The following is a 17,104-nucleotide window of genomic DNA, read 5'->3' on the forward strand; positions in this document are numbered from 1 at the left end:
TATAAGTACCGTATTTTACGGACCATAAAGCGCACCCGATTATAAGGCGCACTGTCAATAAATTGCTTTGATTAGTTTTTTGTTCATACATAAGGCGCACCGGGCTATAGAACGCAACGTATTTTAAGGAGTATGGGTTACCGTATAAAGCTCATTAAACAAAAACTTGTTACGTAATAAATGTAAGCATGTCACAATAGTATGAATATCACAGTTGCTAGTTGCTTTTACCGTAGTTTATTGTGTAAGACGGTGGTTTATTTATAATAGTATCGGTACTGGTTTTGAGTGTAGGCAATAAAGCACTACTTGATCCATACATTAGGCGCACCGGCTTATAAGGCGCACGATCAATTTTTGAGGAAAAAAAAGGATTTAAGTTGCGCCTTATGGTCCGAAAAATACGGTACACAGTTTTGTGTTTTCGGGGCTCTATTGACCGCACAAAGTATTAAAAATCAAATAGATGCCTTATCAAAATAACTTATTGGTCCCGAAACATACACAAGGCGAAGCTACGTTTATTTTCTCCTTACTTCCCTTTTTCACCGGGCGTTTGCGTTAAAATACGTCATGACGGTACTGGTCGCGTGATGTAACTGGTTTGTTCGACTGGGCGTGAAAGGCTCGCAGACGTAGTGAGTTATCTCTACGAGCTCGGTTAAAGATTGTTGCGCAATTTCAGTTGTGTTGAACTGCCAAAGTAATGTAGCTTTGACAATCTGTTTAATCACTAGCCCACCATCCATGGGTTATTTTCTAGTTGTTTCATTCTAAATGTAATTCTAACTATTTACATCGATATTGTTTTGTTACCTACACATTTGTGATAAAAAGGCATAAAAGTTTGTGGTGAGTTTTCATGGCATTTGTCTACTTTGTTAATCAGAATAAATCTGTGTTATAGCCGATTGGGTTTAAAAAATTTAGGTCAATTAAAGCAACATGTTAAGAAAGGAATATCGAATTGTACTCCCAATCACTGTTGAAGAATACCAAGCTGCCCAGCTGTGGTCGACAGCAGAAGCTAGTAAAAATGAAACTGGTGGTGGTGAAGGTATTGAGGTGATAAGTAATGAACCATATGAAGATAAAAAAACTGGAGAGAAGGGCCAATACACACACAAAATATATCACTTGGCTTCCAGGGTGCCCAAGTTCATAGTTTATCTTTCTCCTAAAGGTTCATTAGACATGAAGGAAGAAGCATGGAATGCATATCCAAACTGCAAAACAGTTGTAACCAACCCAGAATTCATGAAGGATGGATTTGAGGTGCGCATTGAAACCATACACCGTCCTGACATGGGAGAGTCCGAAAATGTTCACAAACTTCCACCTAAAGAATGGGAAAAAACAACTGTGGTCAAGATCGACATTGCAAATGATCCCATTAAGCGAAGTGACTATAATGAAAAATCGGACCCTGCAAAATTTAAATCTGAAAAGTCTGGACGGGGACCCCTTGGGAAGCATTGGATAGATCAGTTAAAGGCACAAAGGCAAATTACAGAATCCCAGAATGGTGTTTGTGATGATGAGACCCCAAAACCAATCTACATGTGTGCATACAAATTGGTATCCTGTAAATTTAAGTGGTTTGGTATTCAGAACAGAGTGGAGTCAATGATCCACACTCAAGAGCAGCGTCTATTCACAAATTTTCATCGACAGCTATTTTGCTGGATGGACAATTGGTTTGGGCTCACTATGGATGATATTCGTCAGTTAGAAGATAAAACCAAAAAGGAATTGGATCAAATGAGACAGACTGGTCAAATACGTGGCACTAAAGTTGAAGAAACCTAAACACTGGCTATTATTCCAACTTTAGCCACTTGTATATAGTGTCCATTGTTTTAATTGTACTTTCTGTAGCGCCATGTGACTAAGTTGTGCAAAAATCTATTTATATGCATCGTCGAGTGTATGATTTCCACAGTTTGCAGGCCATGTTGCTGTAAACTTTTAGCTATTATTATAAACAACTTGGTGTCAATATGGTTTCTGTTTTGTGCTCCAAAAGAATGCTTAACGTTAAAAGAAATACCAGCATTTTGTTGTGAATGATCTTCACAATGCATGATCAATGGTTTTGACAGTGATTTATTGTTTTGTGAAACACTAAAAATGTTTTTTTCGACCGAATAAGCGACTTGAATCTAGTCGATTAGGTAATATTAGTGTTTGTTAGTTGTTTGATTGCCGAGCTTTAACTAGGAAAGTGTCGTGCTATGATGTGTAATCACCATTTTCAAACAAACATTTGCGATTCTTGTTGCTTAAGCACATTTACTTCAAATCTTTTTCCAAGCAATTATACCCATCAACTCTACCTGTATTGTAGAAGTTTCTATATATGTACTTCTTTATAATGATTAAAGCCCTTCCTTGAAGGACTGCGGACACCCAATTAAAACAATTTAAGTTATGCAATTGTGTTTTCGTTAAGTGTTGGAACACCAACAAATGATGTCACCGTCTTCCACGTTGAGTCAGTTGAAATCAACATTCTTTGATAGATATTCTCAACGTTGATATCCTATTGCGCACGTAGTATAGGAATGAATTTGAGGGGTCAATCGAGGTGAAAGGATTTATTGATTAGCACATTTTGAAGATGTTCATTGATTTTGTACTGGGTCCAAAGTATTGGTTAATTGCCAGATCTGGCAATTTACTAAAATCAAAGATAATTTGGATATAAATAGTTTGTTAGTTGAGTAAGGTAGATTTTAAACCATGCCAATCACACCAAATTTCCGCGTTGCTACAAACATGTACTTCAATTTCCAGCTTGCACTTGTTTTAAAATAAACCAGGGCAAGTGGTTTTGCAAACAGTTTTTGACCTCTTCGAAACAAATCGTTCTGCTGAAAACCATTTTAACAGGTCGACAGGCGCCATGTGTTTGCGTCCATGGGCTTTTAGCAAACATTACCACCATGTCGCTTTCATTTTCCCCACAATTTACTTTACGAATGATCACAGGGTTCCTTTAATTTTCACCATTTAATTTGAGGCAAATTCGGCTTTTCTTTTAGGAAATTACCTTCAGTTGTTATTTTTATGTTGTAGGGTCACGGAAAAAGGGCAAAAAAACGTCTCGAAATTACCTTGTGTTTTTTGCTTACACAAGTAACTTTTTTTGAGAGGGATATAATTCTGCCTAAACAGTAATTATGTGACATACATTCTAAGTACTTTCTTCATCACGTTATTTCGACGGTGTAATATTATCAAAAATATGTCCTATTTTGCGCAGAATTTCTGCTGGTTGGGTTTTACGCCCAATTTAGATTTTCAGCACAGAAGCAATTGGCATCGCGAACAACAGAATAAAGATTGATTCAGAGCTGTTAGTCGTGGCAGCAGTGAACAAACAGCAGCAACACCACACGGGTAACCTTTGGCCAAACTCACTGCTTACCTGCAAACAAATTAATAACGCCTACGTTGACTCCATGACGTGTTCGTGCATCAAACCTTAGCCAGTATTGATGGTGGTATGCCGTGTCATACAAATAACAGACACTTGGATTTTTGTTACCGCGCTAACACGCAGTTCACTTGTATTCGGCATTCCAGGTTTGTGCGATTGCGTTTACTGAAAAGATTGATTTTTAAGGTCACGTTACGCAATAAACGACATGGCAAACATACGACAAACGCACAAAGAACAGAATTCAGCTTATTGCACTTTGTCGTAACGGTTTATTGCATTCGGGCCACCAGGTCTATAAACTTATGTAACCTCCCGAAGGCCACATGCGATTACAAACCCAATAAAATAGTGGTGACTTTGTTTTGGTCTATTAATTTACGAGTGAAGCTTCGGCAATAGGACGGCAAAATAAGCCAAGTTTTTTAAGCCATGCGTATTGCACGGGCCGAGAGTGGATTTTTTACACGACGAGTCTGGCAGATAAGATACATTTGAAAGCAACGAAAGGTTAGTGCCGTGTCTCCAGAATGGAAATTACAATTTGCTACACGTAATACTAGGTTCGACCTAAAAAGCAAAGCTAAACACCAGAAAGGTCACAATCAAGCAATGAAAGGCAGCAATTACCATAATGCGGCATACCGTACAGCCCAATAGAAAATGAAAACCGTCAATATGCAGCCGGTGAAAATGAGAGGAACAAAACAGAAGCGCAGCCATAACCTGAATTGGACTAAAAAATCAATAGACCATCGCCGTCAATTGCTCATTGATTTTCGCCGCGCTCAAACTTGCCACGCTGATTACAACGTCGAGAATATGTAACATCTAATTAAGTTCCATTTTGGGGCGCAACTGCCAGCTATGGAGATGGTCCGCGGTACCAACAACCATGCAGCTATCTCGGGCTGACAGTTGGTTGAATAGAGTTTTGTCCAATGAAACTTATTTGCATGGCAATTTGCGCTCGAATACCAATACTAGACAGCTGAAAGGGGCTGTTATCGCGTGCAGAATAGATGACCTAATTCCATGTTCATGTGTAAATAGACAATCGTTCCGCAATCTTTAAAGAGACGTATTATCCACACCCCACACCTGCAACACCGCATGCAACTATTCTACCACCCTAGAGTCCACAGAAACAGGGTATACGGTTTAAACAACTGGCAACGGAATACAAAATTTACGTTACAAAAGTTATCATCGTTTATCACAGGAAAGGAGGGTCGTTCCGGTCTTGTTACATCAACAATTGCACTGTATAAGATAACAGGTATATGTAGTGGCTCTAATATGTATAAAACGGTAGTAATTGTGCGCCTGCGCAAGCAGCTTTAAGCACGCATTTACAAGTTACCTATATGCCATACATAATTGTGTAAACGCCGAATAGCAGACGAATTCGTCAACGAAAACTCAATCACTTCTTCTCAGTCGGCGTGAAACTCGACGTCGGGGTTTCCCCGTCCGGTGAGCTGATGTACGAGGTTTGGCGCTCCAAAACGTGGCGGTTACGTAACCGGGCGATGGCGTCAGCAATCTCGTATTTGCGCTCGAAGAACTCGCACAGCGGAGGCTCCGTAAGCACCGAGGCCAAGAATTGTTCGAACGAAACATACCAATCGGCGCTGTCGCTCTTGCCGCCCCCCTGCGCTACAATGGCGGCGATAGGCTTCGCAGGTGTAACGAGCACTGTGTCGTCGCCAAGATCCTCAATTTCCACCTGAATGTCGGGTTTTGCAGTTGCGAAGTTCTCGCCGGCAGCTTTATCGCCTTTTTCAGTCAAACGCAAGTCTTTAAGTTCGCTCATGTCGCTACTGGTTGTTTCATTTTTATGCTGGTCGTTGTCGGCTGCTGCAAGCTCCTTACAAGAGTCGGTAATCTTGACAAATCGTTCTGATGGACATCCCGCGTTTTCGTCCGACCCCTCGCTGCTTGCCACTAAGTAGCTTGGGATGCGCTCGAAGTCGCCACTGGTGGCGCAAGACGAACTTCCGCTGGTGGCGTCTGAGGCCACTTTGTCCGTTTCGTCGCTGCTTGTTCGGCTGTGCACAATTTCCTGCCCTTCCGTCGACTCAACTTGTGCTCGTTTGTGTGGGTCAGGATTGGGTAGGTGTTTAGGCGTGTTGTTCTGACTGGACGCTGCAGACCTGCCTTTCTTGAACTGCTTGCCAACCTGGTAAAGAGAGCAAGTTATATTTCTTTGTATCTTTGCATGCAAGTTCTGGAGCAAAAAATATTCTTTACACACATGAAGAGGGAAAGTATTTGAAGGTATCTCTCTGTACTTGGTTACATTTTGTGATAAAATAGATGAAGACTAAATGACTGAATTATCAAAAACTTACAATTCACCAATTTTAGTGTAATCACTACAAGCATAGTTTCTCTGTAGTTACAATTGTAATTACAACTTTGAAATTATCTGTCAGATCCCATGTCAATGTGATGACATGGCAAATATGTATAAAGGAATACTACAGGACTATTTTAACAAACACATCTTACAAACATGTCAACACAGTGGAATTAAGACACCACCAACCCTCAACAAGTATGGTAATTGGAGTAGTTTTGGGTGAGCACGAATCATATAAATTCATACTATTCGCTATTGGCCACATTAATTTTATTTAGCCAAACAATTACACTACATTTGATCTGTGAGTTGGCAGTTTGTTTTCAACCATACCTCGCCCATTTGCAGCAAAAGAGTGGCAACAGTTGCTATGGAATGGTACAATTGTTGCTCTTTAGGATCCTCGCGAAAAAGGTTGTACAAGGTCTTGCACAGCTGAATAAACTGTTCCTGCAGAGAGACAGGTAATTATTTTTGTGAATAATTCATTAAAAGCTTGAACCTATTAATTTTGCAGTGTGGTTGGAAGGCTTATCAAGCTATACATGTTTGGTTTGAACATTTACCAAATAAATTACTAAACTCCATTTTCTGATAGAAATTATATTTGTGAAAATAGGCAGTAAATATTATGCATTATTTTGATTTCCTATTGGAAGATTGAAAAGGATTTGTCTAAATGGCACCATAAAATGGTGGATTATGTTTTTTGTTTCAACATGATAAAGTATTTCTTTCGAATAACAACAACACAATCGTCACACAAAGATTGTCATAGCAGAGTATGTGGGTTTTAGCACTAAGTTTTCACTATACGTCGACAACATATTTCTATTATTGGCTGCATTGAAACAACATGCTCTTCTGTCATGATTGATGACAACATATGTTGGCCCGACTTGTCATGTGCTGTAACGCTGCAACACTCTCCAACAAAATTGCAATCACGTCAAATTACTTTTCATGAAACTAACTGTGTTTGTCATAAAATAAAAATAAACATGAGGTAATTCTCTACCACCTTGTGTTATTTGAGATTTGTGGAAAGTGCATTTGCATTTGCAATCACTGATATGTAACAAATAGATCTATTGGCAAATATTTTGAAACGAACATCAGCTTAACTATTATGTCGTACCAAACATGAACAACCAGTGTGTAACATTTCCTGTCCCAAAACTCAGTAGTCAGAAGGACAGATTGATTTTCCTATTTCAGTTTACAGTCCCATAAAAAACACTGTTACAAACCTCTCCCTCTCCCTCCAAGAAACATTTAAACCTCAGTATAATGGGAAAAATACACAGAAAAATTTTGCGAGTAAGCTGTTTCAGTCACACTATTACGACTTATCAGGCCTCACAAGTTTGGCTGTTGACTGAGGACAGTCCAGTCCGCTAAGTAGCTAAACATAGACTGTTACACTTGTGTCTGACTCTGCTATTGAGAAGAACCAGCTGGTATGTCAAAAAGGTTTGCACTGTCTGCAGCCTAGATTATTACACTTTAAGATACTTTTCGGTTGATATCAAACCAACCAGGTACAAACCACCAGAGACAAACGAATAATCATTGTTGGTTCTTTTGCTTCGATTTAGTGGGCAAAGCCTGTACATTTACAACAAACTTTCACATTGTATACTTACTTTAAGTATGCTCACACCTAATATAATGCTGCCAATGAAGTGATACATTAGAGGTGATAGCAAGTGAGAAAGTACATGCCTGATTAAGGTGAGGAAGGTTTTTGAGTTGATCCACTCCCAACTTTTCCTTCTCATATTTTGCCATGTAGTAGTTGTAATCTTTTACTTCTGCTACCGACTTCTTGCTATTTTCACTGTCAGTTTCTTCTGTGATGAAAAAACAAAGTTTAAATGGAAACTTTATCAAATTTTAATTTCTTCGAAAATATGTGATCAAACTGACAGTTATTTAATGTTATTATTAGCATCAATGTCACATAGACCTCCCTATATTTGACCAAATGCATGCAAGGATCAGGAATTTACTCATGGTGCAACCATGCTGATATTTTACCTTCAGCTGGTGCAGCAGTCGCAGTCAAAGGTTCTGGGAAGGACAAAGGTCTGTTAGTGGGCGCATCAGCAGATTTGTCTTGAACAGGTGTGTCGTCATTAGCTGATGAATTATTTTCATCTGGTTCTTTACTCTTTGCTGGACTACCACTAGGGGTAACTTTCTGCACGGTGGAGAAATAATTTTCCACGGCTGTCGAAGTAAGTGATTCATTAGTATTGTTGTCGGCCTGAGGCGTGAGCGCTTCAGACTGAAGGTCGTCTTTTGTTTGTGTGTGTGGTTCATCTTTTGCAGAAGAAAGGGAAGTTTCTGATTCCACTGAAAGAAGTAAAGTCATGAATACAGTGTAATTATGGTGTGGAAAGCATGGTAAAAATTACAACACCTTTGACACACTGCCAATTTTTTTATGTCATGAACTGAAGTAATACCTATGTCTGATGTTTTATCAGAGTTGGTTGAATTCTCCGTACTCTCTTCTTCACTACCAGCTTCCGGAGGCAAAAGATGCAGCTGATAAAGCAGCTGAAGTTTCTTCTGGGGGTCACCACGACATATTATCCCCAAGTTGACAGCAAAGTCCTAAAAACTTGTTTTGTGAATATGCGTTTACTTATATCAGTTTGGCTTTTATGTGTCTGCGGTTGACAAGTGAAAACGGTATCGCCAATGAACAACCAAACCTAAAAATGCATTTACAACTACTTACACTTATCTTTTTGCAAAAGATTAAATTTATAAACCAAACTACTTTTGCTTTGCTTTAAAAATGCAACATGGACATTGCAAGTCTAAATCAGCAGCTCTTAACGTTTTTGCACTTGCGGACAGGTAGAGTTTTAAAATAACTTCTACAGACCTTTGTTTGACATAAACTAAGCCAACATGTAAAAAAATAAACAGATTAATAATTCCGAATATTTAACAAGCCAAATGTATGCATCATATACCAGGGGAAACCCATCTACTGTATATTGGTGAACCAGTAAAAAATCAACATAGACCGGTGACATTTGGCTGAGAAACCCTGGTCTAAATGACTATTTACCCACCTTGAAATTGACCAGGTTGTCCTTGTCTTTGTCGCAAAGGCGAAATATTAAGTCAGAAAGTTGTTCAGCATGGGTGCCATAACTCCAAGGACACAGTGAACCAAACAAAAATCTACAGTGACACAAATGTTGCAATATAATGGTCTGTTTATAACAGTATCAAGAGTTGGGGTTGTTATACACTAGACTGGATTGAAACTGTTTTGAAACAAAACACGCAACCACAATATATCTAAAAAGAAAACTACTTTGTGCATGATACCTTAAATACTGCCAGCATTGCACATTTGTTGAAAGTGGTACTACATATTAGTACACTCTAAAACCTGGACTCTTAAAAAATTCCTAAAACATGGAATATGTCTTGAAAGTTTAGCCCACCTGAATTGGTCATTATCAGCCACATAGTTTTCATACTGTGGTTTCGAGGGATCGTAATTTGGGTCTTTGTTCTCCACAGTTAAAGTTCCCCAGTATGTTCTGTAATGCAAACAATAACAAAACTGGTTACTAAGAAAAGTTACAATGGTTCGAGTGAATGTACAGTTACTGCTTCCTTCCTATGAATAAGCTTGCAACTACAGTAGGTTCCACTAGTATAACACCAGTGGTGGGATTCAGCCTGGTTCTATAGAACTTTCTCACAAAATTTTATGAGATTAGCGAACCGGTTAGCATTACTGGTTACTGTCAATGGATATTTATAACAGAACCAACTGAAAAATATGACTTTTGTGATAGAACCGGCTGACAAAAAATTTGAATCCCACCACTGTATAATAACACTATAAAGTTTTGAAGGCAATTCATCTATATCATGCTAACATCAATCAAAGCAATTATAGGCTGTTGACTTTGAGTCATGAAAAATTTCATTTTTGCAACATTAAAAAAAACTGGGTGTTTTCCTTTTTTTCAATGATTCGCTAATGATTCATTCTTATGTTACAGTTATATGCGTTCGGATTGTCAAGCAGAATTGATTGAGAGTGAAATTGCTTGTTTTCTTATTTGAATCAAAAGACATTAGGAATACCAAAAAGTACTCCGATAAGACTTTACAATAGATTAAAACAAATGTTTGTTGGTGCAAAATAAATATATTTTATCCATTGTTTGAAAGAACAACAGGCCCAGAGAATAGCATTTATATTTATTTGAATGCTGACCTTGTTAATTGTTCCTCTTTGAACAGGATGAGAACATCTTTCAGTTCATCGTAGGTAAACTTGGTTTCGGTTTGCAGTCCCCTGACAATCGATCGAGTCGTTGTATCTTCTAACCTCTGTACGACCTGTGGAAGAAAAATTCAATCTACCACAAAGAACTTTTCACGACCCACAGTAAAGTTACTTTATTTATTTTTCAGCACCTAGTTTGGAAGCCTGTTAGTGCTGCATTTGCAAAAACATAAGCTTACCCAGAGTAATGGTTTCAAATAGTTCAATTTTAATAACTTTACCCCACAAGCGTGTGTGTGTGAAAATGCTCACAAATGTCCAATTACTGCATTCCAAAATATCTTCTCGCTTGCGCCCACCAGTGGCAATATAAAGTCCCAATAACAATCCACCACTAAGAGTCTCACCTCCATCCTTTGTTTGAAGCGCATTTTTTCAACCTTCTCTGCTGTGACCTGGCTGTAGTTGCTGTATGCCTCCGCGATGAGCTCCGAAATATCAATGGGTGGAGCAGGTGAAGAAACAGGAGTGCTGTACGTCTTAATTCAAAACACACATGATGTCATGATGCAAAAATGTACACATTTACAGAGTCATTAGGTTCACTGGCATCGCAGCCTAGTCATTGCTGCCTAGCTGGATCAGCCACTTTTTCCTGACAAGTCAGAGTGAGACCTGAATTAAGTCATGCTACCGGTGAGGTTTGAACTCATGACTCCGGCCTAAAAAGCCCCAATGCCCAACCAACTGAGCCAGTTACATAGTTACAGGACACAAAACACAAAAACTTGGTAATGACAGGATTGAAACCATATAATTTGGGCGAAACGGAGTTAACTTATCACATTTAAAAACTAATCAATAATAAAAATCAATGTACAGGTTGACCCTAAAATTTTAGGCATTTAAATACATGAGCATAATAAATAATTCATTGTGCATTGCGTGCCCCTAACGCTTTAAAGCAAGCGATGTTGTCTGGGTTTGACCGGCTTACCTGTGAGGAATGTGTGAAGGTTGGAACTTTAGCATCACGGTTTCCAACGTGATCAAGATAAGATGCAAGAATGGTCATAGCTTCTCCATCATCGTTGCATTTTAACAGTTGCTCCTGAAATTATAAAAGTAAAATAATTTGGCATATCAATGGTGGTCATTAATAATTGCAGAGATTAAAAAAAATTGGTGGTATTCTTCAGATATTTATACATTATTTTTTTTATTATACAAAATGCAATGAATTGTTTGTAAATTGCATTGAAATAGAGAAAAGAAAGAACAATCAATACATTTTGTGCTGTGACTCATTGTTTTTATTGTATTAGTGTGGGTTTGAAACATTGTGTTTACGTTGGCACAAACGTACCTCATTTGCTTTGAGGATGCGTAATGCAATTTGAAATACAACTCGAGCACCATCGAAGAAGAAAGCATCAACTACACGAACAGCGGAATCGAACGGCATGGAACATAAAAATAGTGTAAGGAACCAGGACAGTGTAACAGTGCGTACTACACCAAGTGCTTCAAGCTTTGTGTGAACTCTGGATAGATACTGTTTAGTGAGATCATCAAAAACACCCTGGAAAAGAATACTTTGTTTTATTGCTTGCAGACCTTGGTCATTTTATCTAAATCACTTAACATTTTCTTGAAAAAAGTACCTATCCTTGACATGCTACTGATATTGTTTGATATATATTTGCTGGAAGCATAATTTTACCTGATCAACTAAGGCACCTACAACTCTTGTGTTGTAATAATCTGGCAAAAGTCTTTCACACAAGGAAACAAGAAGCCAAAAAGCTTGTTCTTCGGTTGCATACAACAACATAACGGATGTCACAATGTTCATTGCCTAAAAAGGGGAAATAGTTTTTCATGGAATATTAATTGTATACACATGGCACACTGTATATTATTGTATAGTGGAACTCAATAACCCCTTTTATTTTACATTGCAATGTTTATACGCAATCTAGTTCTTTTCTTGCAAAAATAAAGAAGAATACTGAATATTGCACACGTATACATTATCAAGCACCAAGCTTTCAAACAAAACTTGAAAGACAAAAATTACATCAGGGAAATTAAAAAAAAAACTTTTGGGTTCCAAGTGGTTACCTGGCAGTAGCCAATACTAGGGTTGCGGAAAGCATATGCAGTGAGTACACGTCGAAGAGCACCAATACCAATTTGCGACTGGAATGCTGGGTGTTCTGGTAGCGACCGATGCAAGTCTCGTTCTATGACAGAAACATCATGCATCAATCATTAAACCACAGAGTAAACAGCAGTCAAAGTTTTGGGGCTAACCTATTTCGTCTGTGGCTAATGTGCACTTTCCCATGCTTTGCTCAACCAGTGATTGGTAGTAGCCTTGGTGAGTGACCATTTCATTGATAGCACCAGAATAAATCATCCATATTTCACCTCTTAAGCTGTCTGGAATGCCCTGCAACACAGAAAATTTTAACTAAAGTAACATACACCAAATAAGACAATTATACACACAAAAACTTTGCCTAGGTATAGAGCATTTAACTTATGTGTGGACTGAAAAAGGTTAAAAAAAAAGAAACATACACAAGGCTTTGCAACAAAGTTTGAACTTATTTAATCCTGCAACAACAAGCATGCATCTGTACTTGCAACAACAAGACTAACCTTCATGACAAGTTCACGGGTTTTGGGTGTTCTGTACATGCAAACTCCTCGACCATACTCCACGAAGTGAACGTTCCACAAATGCTCTTTCACAACCTCCTTAGGGTCAATTTCAGAAGGGTTTCGTCTGCACACGATATTAGACATTGGTTATTGTTAACTTGTGATGACATGCATGTATGCTATTTTTAACTTAAACAACATCACCCCTACAGAGTTAACAAATGAATCAGTTTATATTGTGTTTCTTGAAAAGGCTTGAATCAGTAATTATTTAAGATATTTAGCTGTTTTCACTTCACAGGGTGAGCTGGTACAAAGGCAAATGTTGAGAATTCTGCAGCTAAGCATGATATTGTGGTTTATTTTGCAGTAACAAAATGCCTTTTCACCAGGATGTCAGCATCGAAACCACAACCACATACAACACATTAACCACAGCATGGTTTTGCTTGTACTACGCCCTTTGGTTTTGGAGCTTATATGTCTAGCAGTCCATTTGCTAATATACAGGACATGTTTCAAACAATACCTGTTGAAAACAGTAACCAGTGCTGGTTGGAGTTCAATGTTTCCATTCTCTTGGTTGCCAAAAACATCTGAATTATTTGGATCCTATAAAAAAACAAAAAATAATTGCAGTTGTGTACAAATCCAAGACAAATAAAACATGTACAGTAGAACCCAAAAAGCTTAATTCTCTTAGTAAGGTTTAGCTGTATTTATGTCATGTTTTTTTTCTCAAAATAGCATTACTATTGATCACAATAAGACTTAAACGTATTTTTCCCACAGAGAGCAACATGTTTTGTTTGGGTAAGTCCAACAAAAGATCCTTGTAAATTTTGAAACACAAGTCAAAATAAACTTCCGTGTTTTAACTACTGGCACCAAACAAATCTACAAATTAGGTATGAAGTTATTTTATAGACATGTATTAATTTGGCACAAAATGTCTTACATTTGTAAATAGGGTCAGCTAGAATAATTAAAAACTTTACCCCACAAGCAGTGGCGGATCTAGAAAAAATATGAGTGGGGTGTTTGGTTTCGGTACCTAATTAATGAAGCCGTTAGATGCGGTTACAATTTCTTGTGGGCCACAAGTATGTGTGTAAATGCTCACAAACGTTCAATCAGCACATTTTAAACACATTTTACAAACAAATAAGCACAAAACAGCTGCAAACAGTTTCATATGATATTTGCTCTCACAATTGCAGTTGTGGTGGGTGTGGTTGGAGAGTTTGGAGTAGACACGGATGACTTGGAAGATCGGTAACTCTTGTGTTTGGTTTTTGAAAGAAAATCGGAAATAAGGTTCAGCAGGTAGTCACGCTCGTGTAAGTGCCCAAACAAAAAAGTCATTTTCCCTCTGAAACAGAAATCATATAGTTCATATATGAGCGATTGAGCAATTATTCTGTACTGAGCTGTCTGTATGATCATTGGCCTCACATTGTTTAACTTCCACAGTATATATATCATTTTTTATTGTGCCTGCACCTGGCATGTACTTGACATACAAATTACATTGGCACATTATAGGGAAAATTTACCTCGTCGTGATGGATATGGGGTTGGGCAACACATTAGAGCTTTCTGCTTTTTCAACGATATTAACTTCGCGCATTGGAATAACCAAATTCACCACCTCTGGTAGTTGTCTACAAACACAAAGTTGAATATTGTCCCATTTCTCTCACTCATCAGCCACATAATAATAAATTATTCACAATTTTATCAACTACTGTAAAAGCTCTTCCCACTTACCCAGAAAAGCAAATAAAATTATGTGACAGGAATAGATTTCCCCAAATGTGTTTCTTCTCATAAACTGCCCACAAAGTGCATGTAATGTGGCCATCAAGCCTTTCAGTTTTGGGCAAACGAAAAACCAGGCGGTACCTCTCACTCCTTGCCCTTGCATCCAAGTCTCTTTTCAAAGTTGGCATCTGCAAGCAAGCGGACATATAGTTTTGGTAACTTTTCAGACATACAAAGTAATAAAGGCTTGTTGAATAACAGCTAGTTAATAAGAATATAAATATATGAGGCCTTATTTGAAACATACAAAGTGATAACTATCAACCAATTGAAGATAGAGTTGGCAAAGTTGTTTAAAACTTAAAACAAATTTAAATTTTACTGGTGCAACAAGGTCAGCAGTTACCTTCTTTTTCTTGGACCTTTGCTTGTCATATTTAGAAGAAGTAATTTTCTCGAGAAGGGCTCGGTCCTCTTCGAAACTTTCCCGGTCAAGCAACTGGCGAATGGCAATGTTGGCGAGCTGGGTCATCAGGTTGTAAGTCTCAGAAATGTTCATGAACATGGAAAATACAAAGTTGTTTTCTCTTGTTGAAACAGTGATGCTTTCCGGCACTAAAACTGTGCTGTTTTTTTCCATGTTGGTCACATCTGTCCATCTGCAAAACAAAGCAGTTAAAAATTAACAAATAACAACACCCAAAACAATTTCAGTCAGAATTGGAAAAAAGTTTCTGGAAGTAAATCACAGGTTAGGATCAGTTTCATTATTCTGAGAATAAAAAGACTGGCTCATACTATTGTCAACTTTGTCATGTTTCATGCAACATTTGACTGCATAAGCAATTGAAGTGGAGCTCATTAAAATATAACATTGATTGGATTTAAAAATAGAGTTTAGTTTAAAACAAATGCAATTGGCAGTCAGGGCACACTCTTTCTTGTAGGCATAAAAATGAAACTGTATCTAACAGCAGAACAGAAAATATTTTACCTTATAACCATTTTTGCCTCTCTTCCAAGCAGAAATGAGTAGAAACAAATGTGGTTGACACTCAAGTACAACCAACCCTGTCTTGGCACTTTCCTCTTCCAGAAGCTGCACGAGTAATAGTTTACCAGCTTTTCCTCAGCTGGCATGCCAAATAGCTGACGAAATTTAATCGATGCCTCTTTGAACTTCTTAGTGCTGTCACTTTCTCCTTTCTGCAAGGTTAATTATTTTATTATTATGTGAACAAGTTGAATAAATGGGCTATTGGCCTATTGATATACATAATCTGAAAAGGCTTTTAATATGCAACGCTGTGGCCGCCAGTTCAGGCGAAATCGATTTTTTACTAATAAATCAGCTGACTCAATTCGAAACTTTTGCTAGTTTCATTGAATTCTTAATACTAAATAGGAGATTGGTGTCGCTGATTAGTAAACAATGCCAACCAGAGGGCTAAATTCGGAAAAAACTAAGGGAACAGTACAACGCTGTGGCCTTTACCTTTTATTTTTATATTGGCCATATCTTTCAGAGGTTATATAAATCAGGACTAGAATAAAAGATTTATTACAGACAGGCATACAAATAGTTTCTAAAGTCGCATATTGCATTGAGCACAATAGCACCAAATTTAACATTACCGCATGTTTTTTCTGTGTTGCCACTAAACTTTCAACTTTTCCAATTAGGAATTCTGTTACATCGGATTCTGATTCGAAAGTGTCTAGTGTTCCCATTACATTTTGTTCCAGCCACTCCCATTTTGCAAAAATATCCTTTTTAGATGTACCTGCATATGAAAATCTTAACAAATTGTTTGAAATATCACAAAAAGCAAACAATAACATAATGTTAAGCATTTTTAGCAATAGGCCTACTGCAGTGTTTCCTAAATTTCATGCACTGTTATGAAGATGTAACCAAATAAAATAGGATCTTTGATGCAACCAATTATTACCAAAGATGCAACCAATCAATAGGAAAAATGATGTATTTCGTCAGTGTAACAGCAGAAAAGTCACACAGTTTGTTTTGGATGTGGAATTTCCCCCAACAACATTAAAATAAAGTGAGCCATGACCCACCATCTGGAAACCTTTCTCCTATGCTGTATTACATGCAAGTTAGCTAATATTTTTGCTTATTTTAAACATATGCTTACATAGCTACATAAACAGAGGCTGTTTACCTGTTGCTATTTGAAAACTGATTTCAGAACTTGGAGTTTGATGTAGAATTCTGTAGGGTGAAACTTTGGTGCTGGAGTCCAGAACTGTGTCCAGCGTATTTACCAGTATGGAACTTAAACCTTTATCTCCGTGTCCTTTGCGCCTTTGCAGTATAAAGTATAAGTTGGCTCGTTCGGTGACCCAAAGGGCGTTGGCCAGCAAAACTTCTGTCGGTTTTGTCCACATTGTTTTTGCAGAGCTTCAACGCTTTACCATGACGATACTGTTAAACATAATTACCTTGCAAAAAATAAAGTAAGCGTTTTACATCAAAGCATACAAATATGTGTTTAATCTATTTACATGCATCAAACAAACCAGTTCAAACGCAATAAGCGCGAAAGTCATTACATTGCAAAACAAAACG

The 17,104-nt window shown here is 37.8% G+C and overlaps 2 protein-coding genes across 2 annotated transcripts; one reads left to right on the forward strand and one right to left on the reverse strand.

Annotated features, from left to right (window-relative positions):
- Positions 1–630: 630 nt before the first annotated feature.
- Positions 631–2,425, forward strand: LOC145910498 (phosphatidylinositol transfer protein alpha isoform-like). The gene has a single exon (XM_082997638.1). It carries the CDS (start codon positions 946–948, stop codon positions 1,807–1,809), a length of 864 nt encoding a protein of 287 aa, XP_082853764.1. The 5' UTR covers positions 631–945; the 3' UTR covers positions 1,810–2,425.
- A 1,155-nt stretch (positions 2,426–3,580) lies between these two features.
- On the reverse strand, positions 3,581–16,972 carry LOC145911807 (TBC1 domain family member 9-like). The gene is made up of 23 exons (XM_082999245.1): positions 16,698–16,972; positions 16,150–16,298; positions 15,509–15,720; positions 14,921–15,173; positions 14,521–14,702; positions 14,307–14,414; positions 13,963–14,122; positions 13,280–13,362; positions 12,748–12,874; positions 12,397–12,535; positions 12,205–12,326; positions 11,804–11,938; positions 11,447–11,662; positions 11,078–11,191; positions 10,488–10,619; positions 10,069–10,193; positions 9,281–9,379; positions 8,900–9,011; positions 8,279–8,429; positions 7,848–8,165; positions 7,533–7,660; positions 6,141–6,257; positions 3,581–5,624 (listed from the first exon to the last, which is right to left on the reverse strand). The coding sequence occupies exons 1-23, from the start codon at positions 16,921–16,923 to the stop codon at positions 4,869–4,871; spliced, it is 4,164 nt and encodes a 1,387-aa protein (XP_082855371.1). The 5' UTR covers positions 16,924–16,972; the 3' UTR covers positions 3,581–4,868.
- Between the last annotated feature and the right edge of the window lie 132 nt (positions 16,973–17,104).

This window comes from Ascidia mentula, chromosome 8 (genome assembly GCF_947561715.1).
Source record: "Ascidia mentula chromosome 8, kaAscMent1.1, whole genome shotgun sequence".
Lineage (NCBI taxonomy): Eukaryota > Metazoa > Chordata > Ascidiacea > Phlebobranchia > Ascidiidae > Ascidia > Ascidia mentula.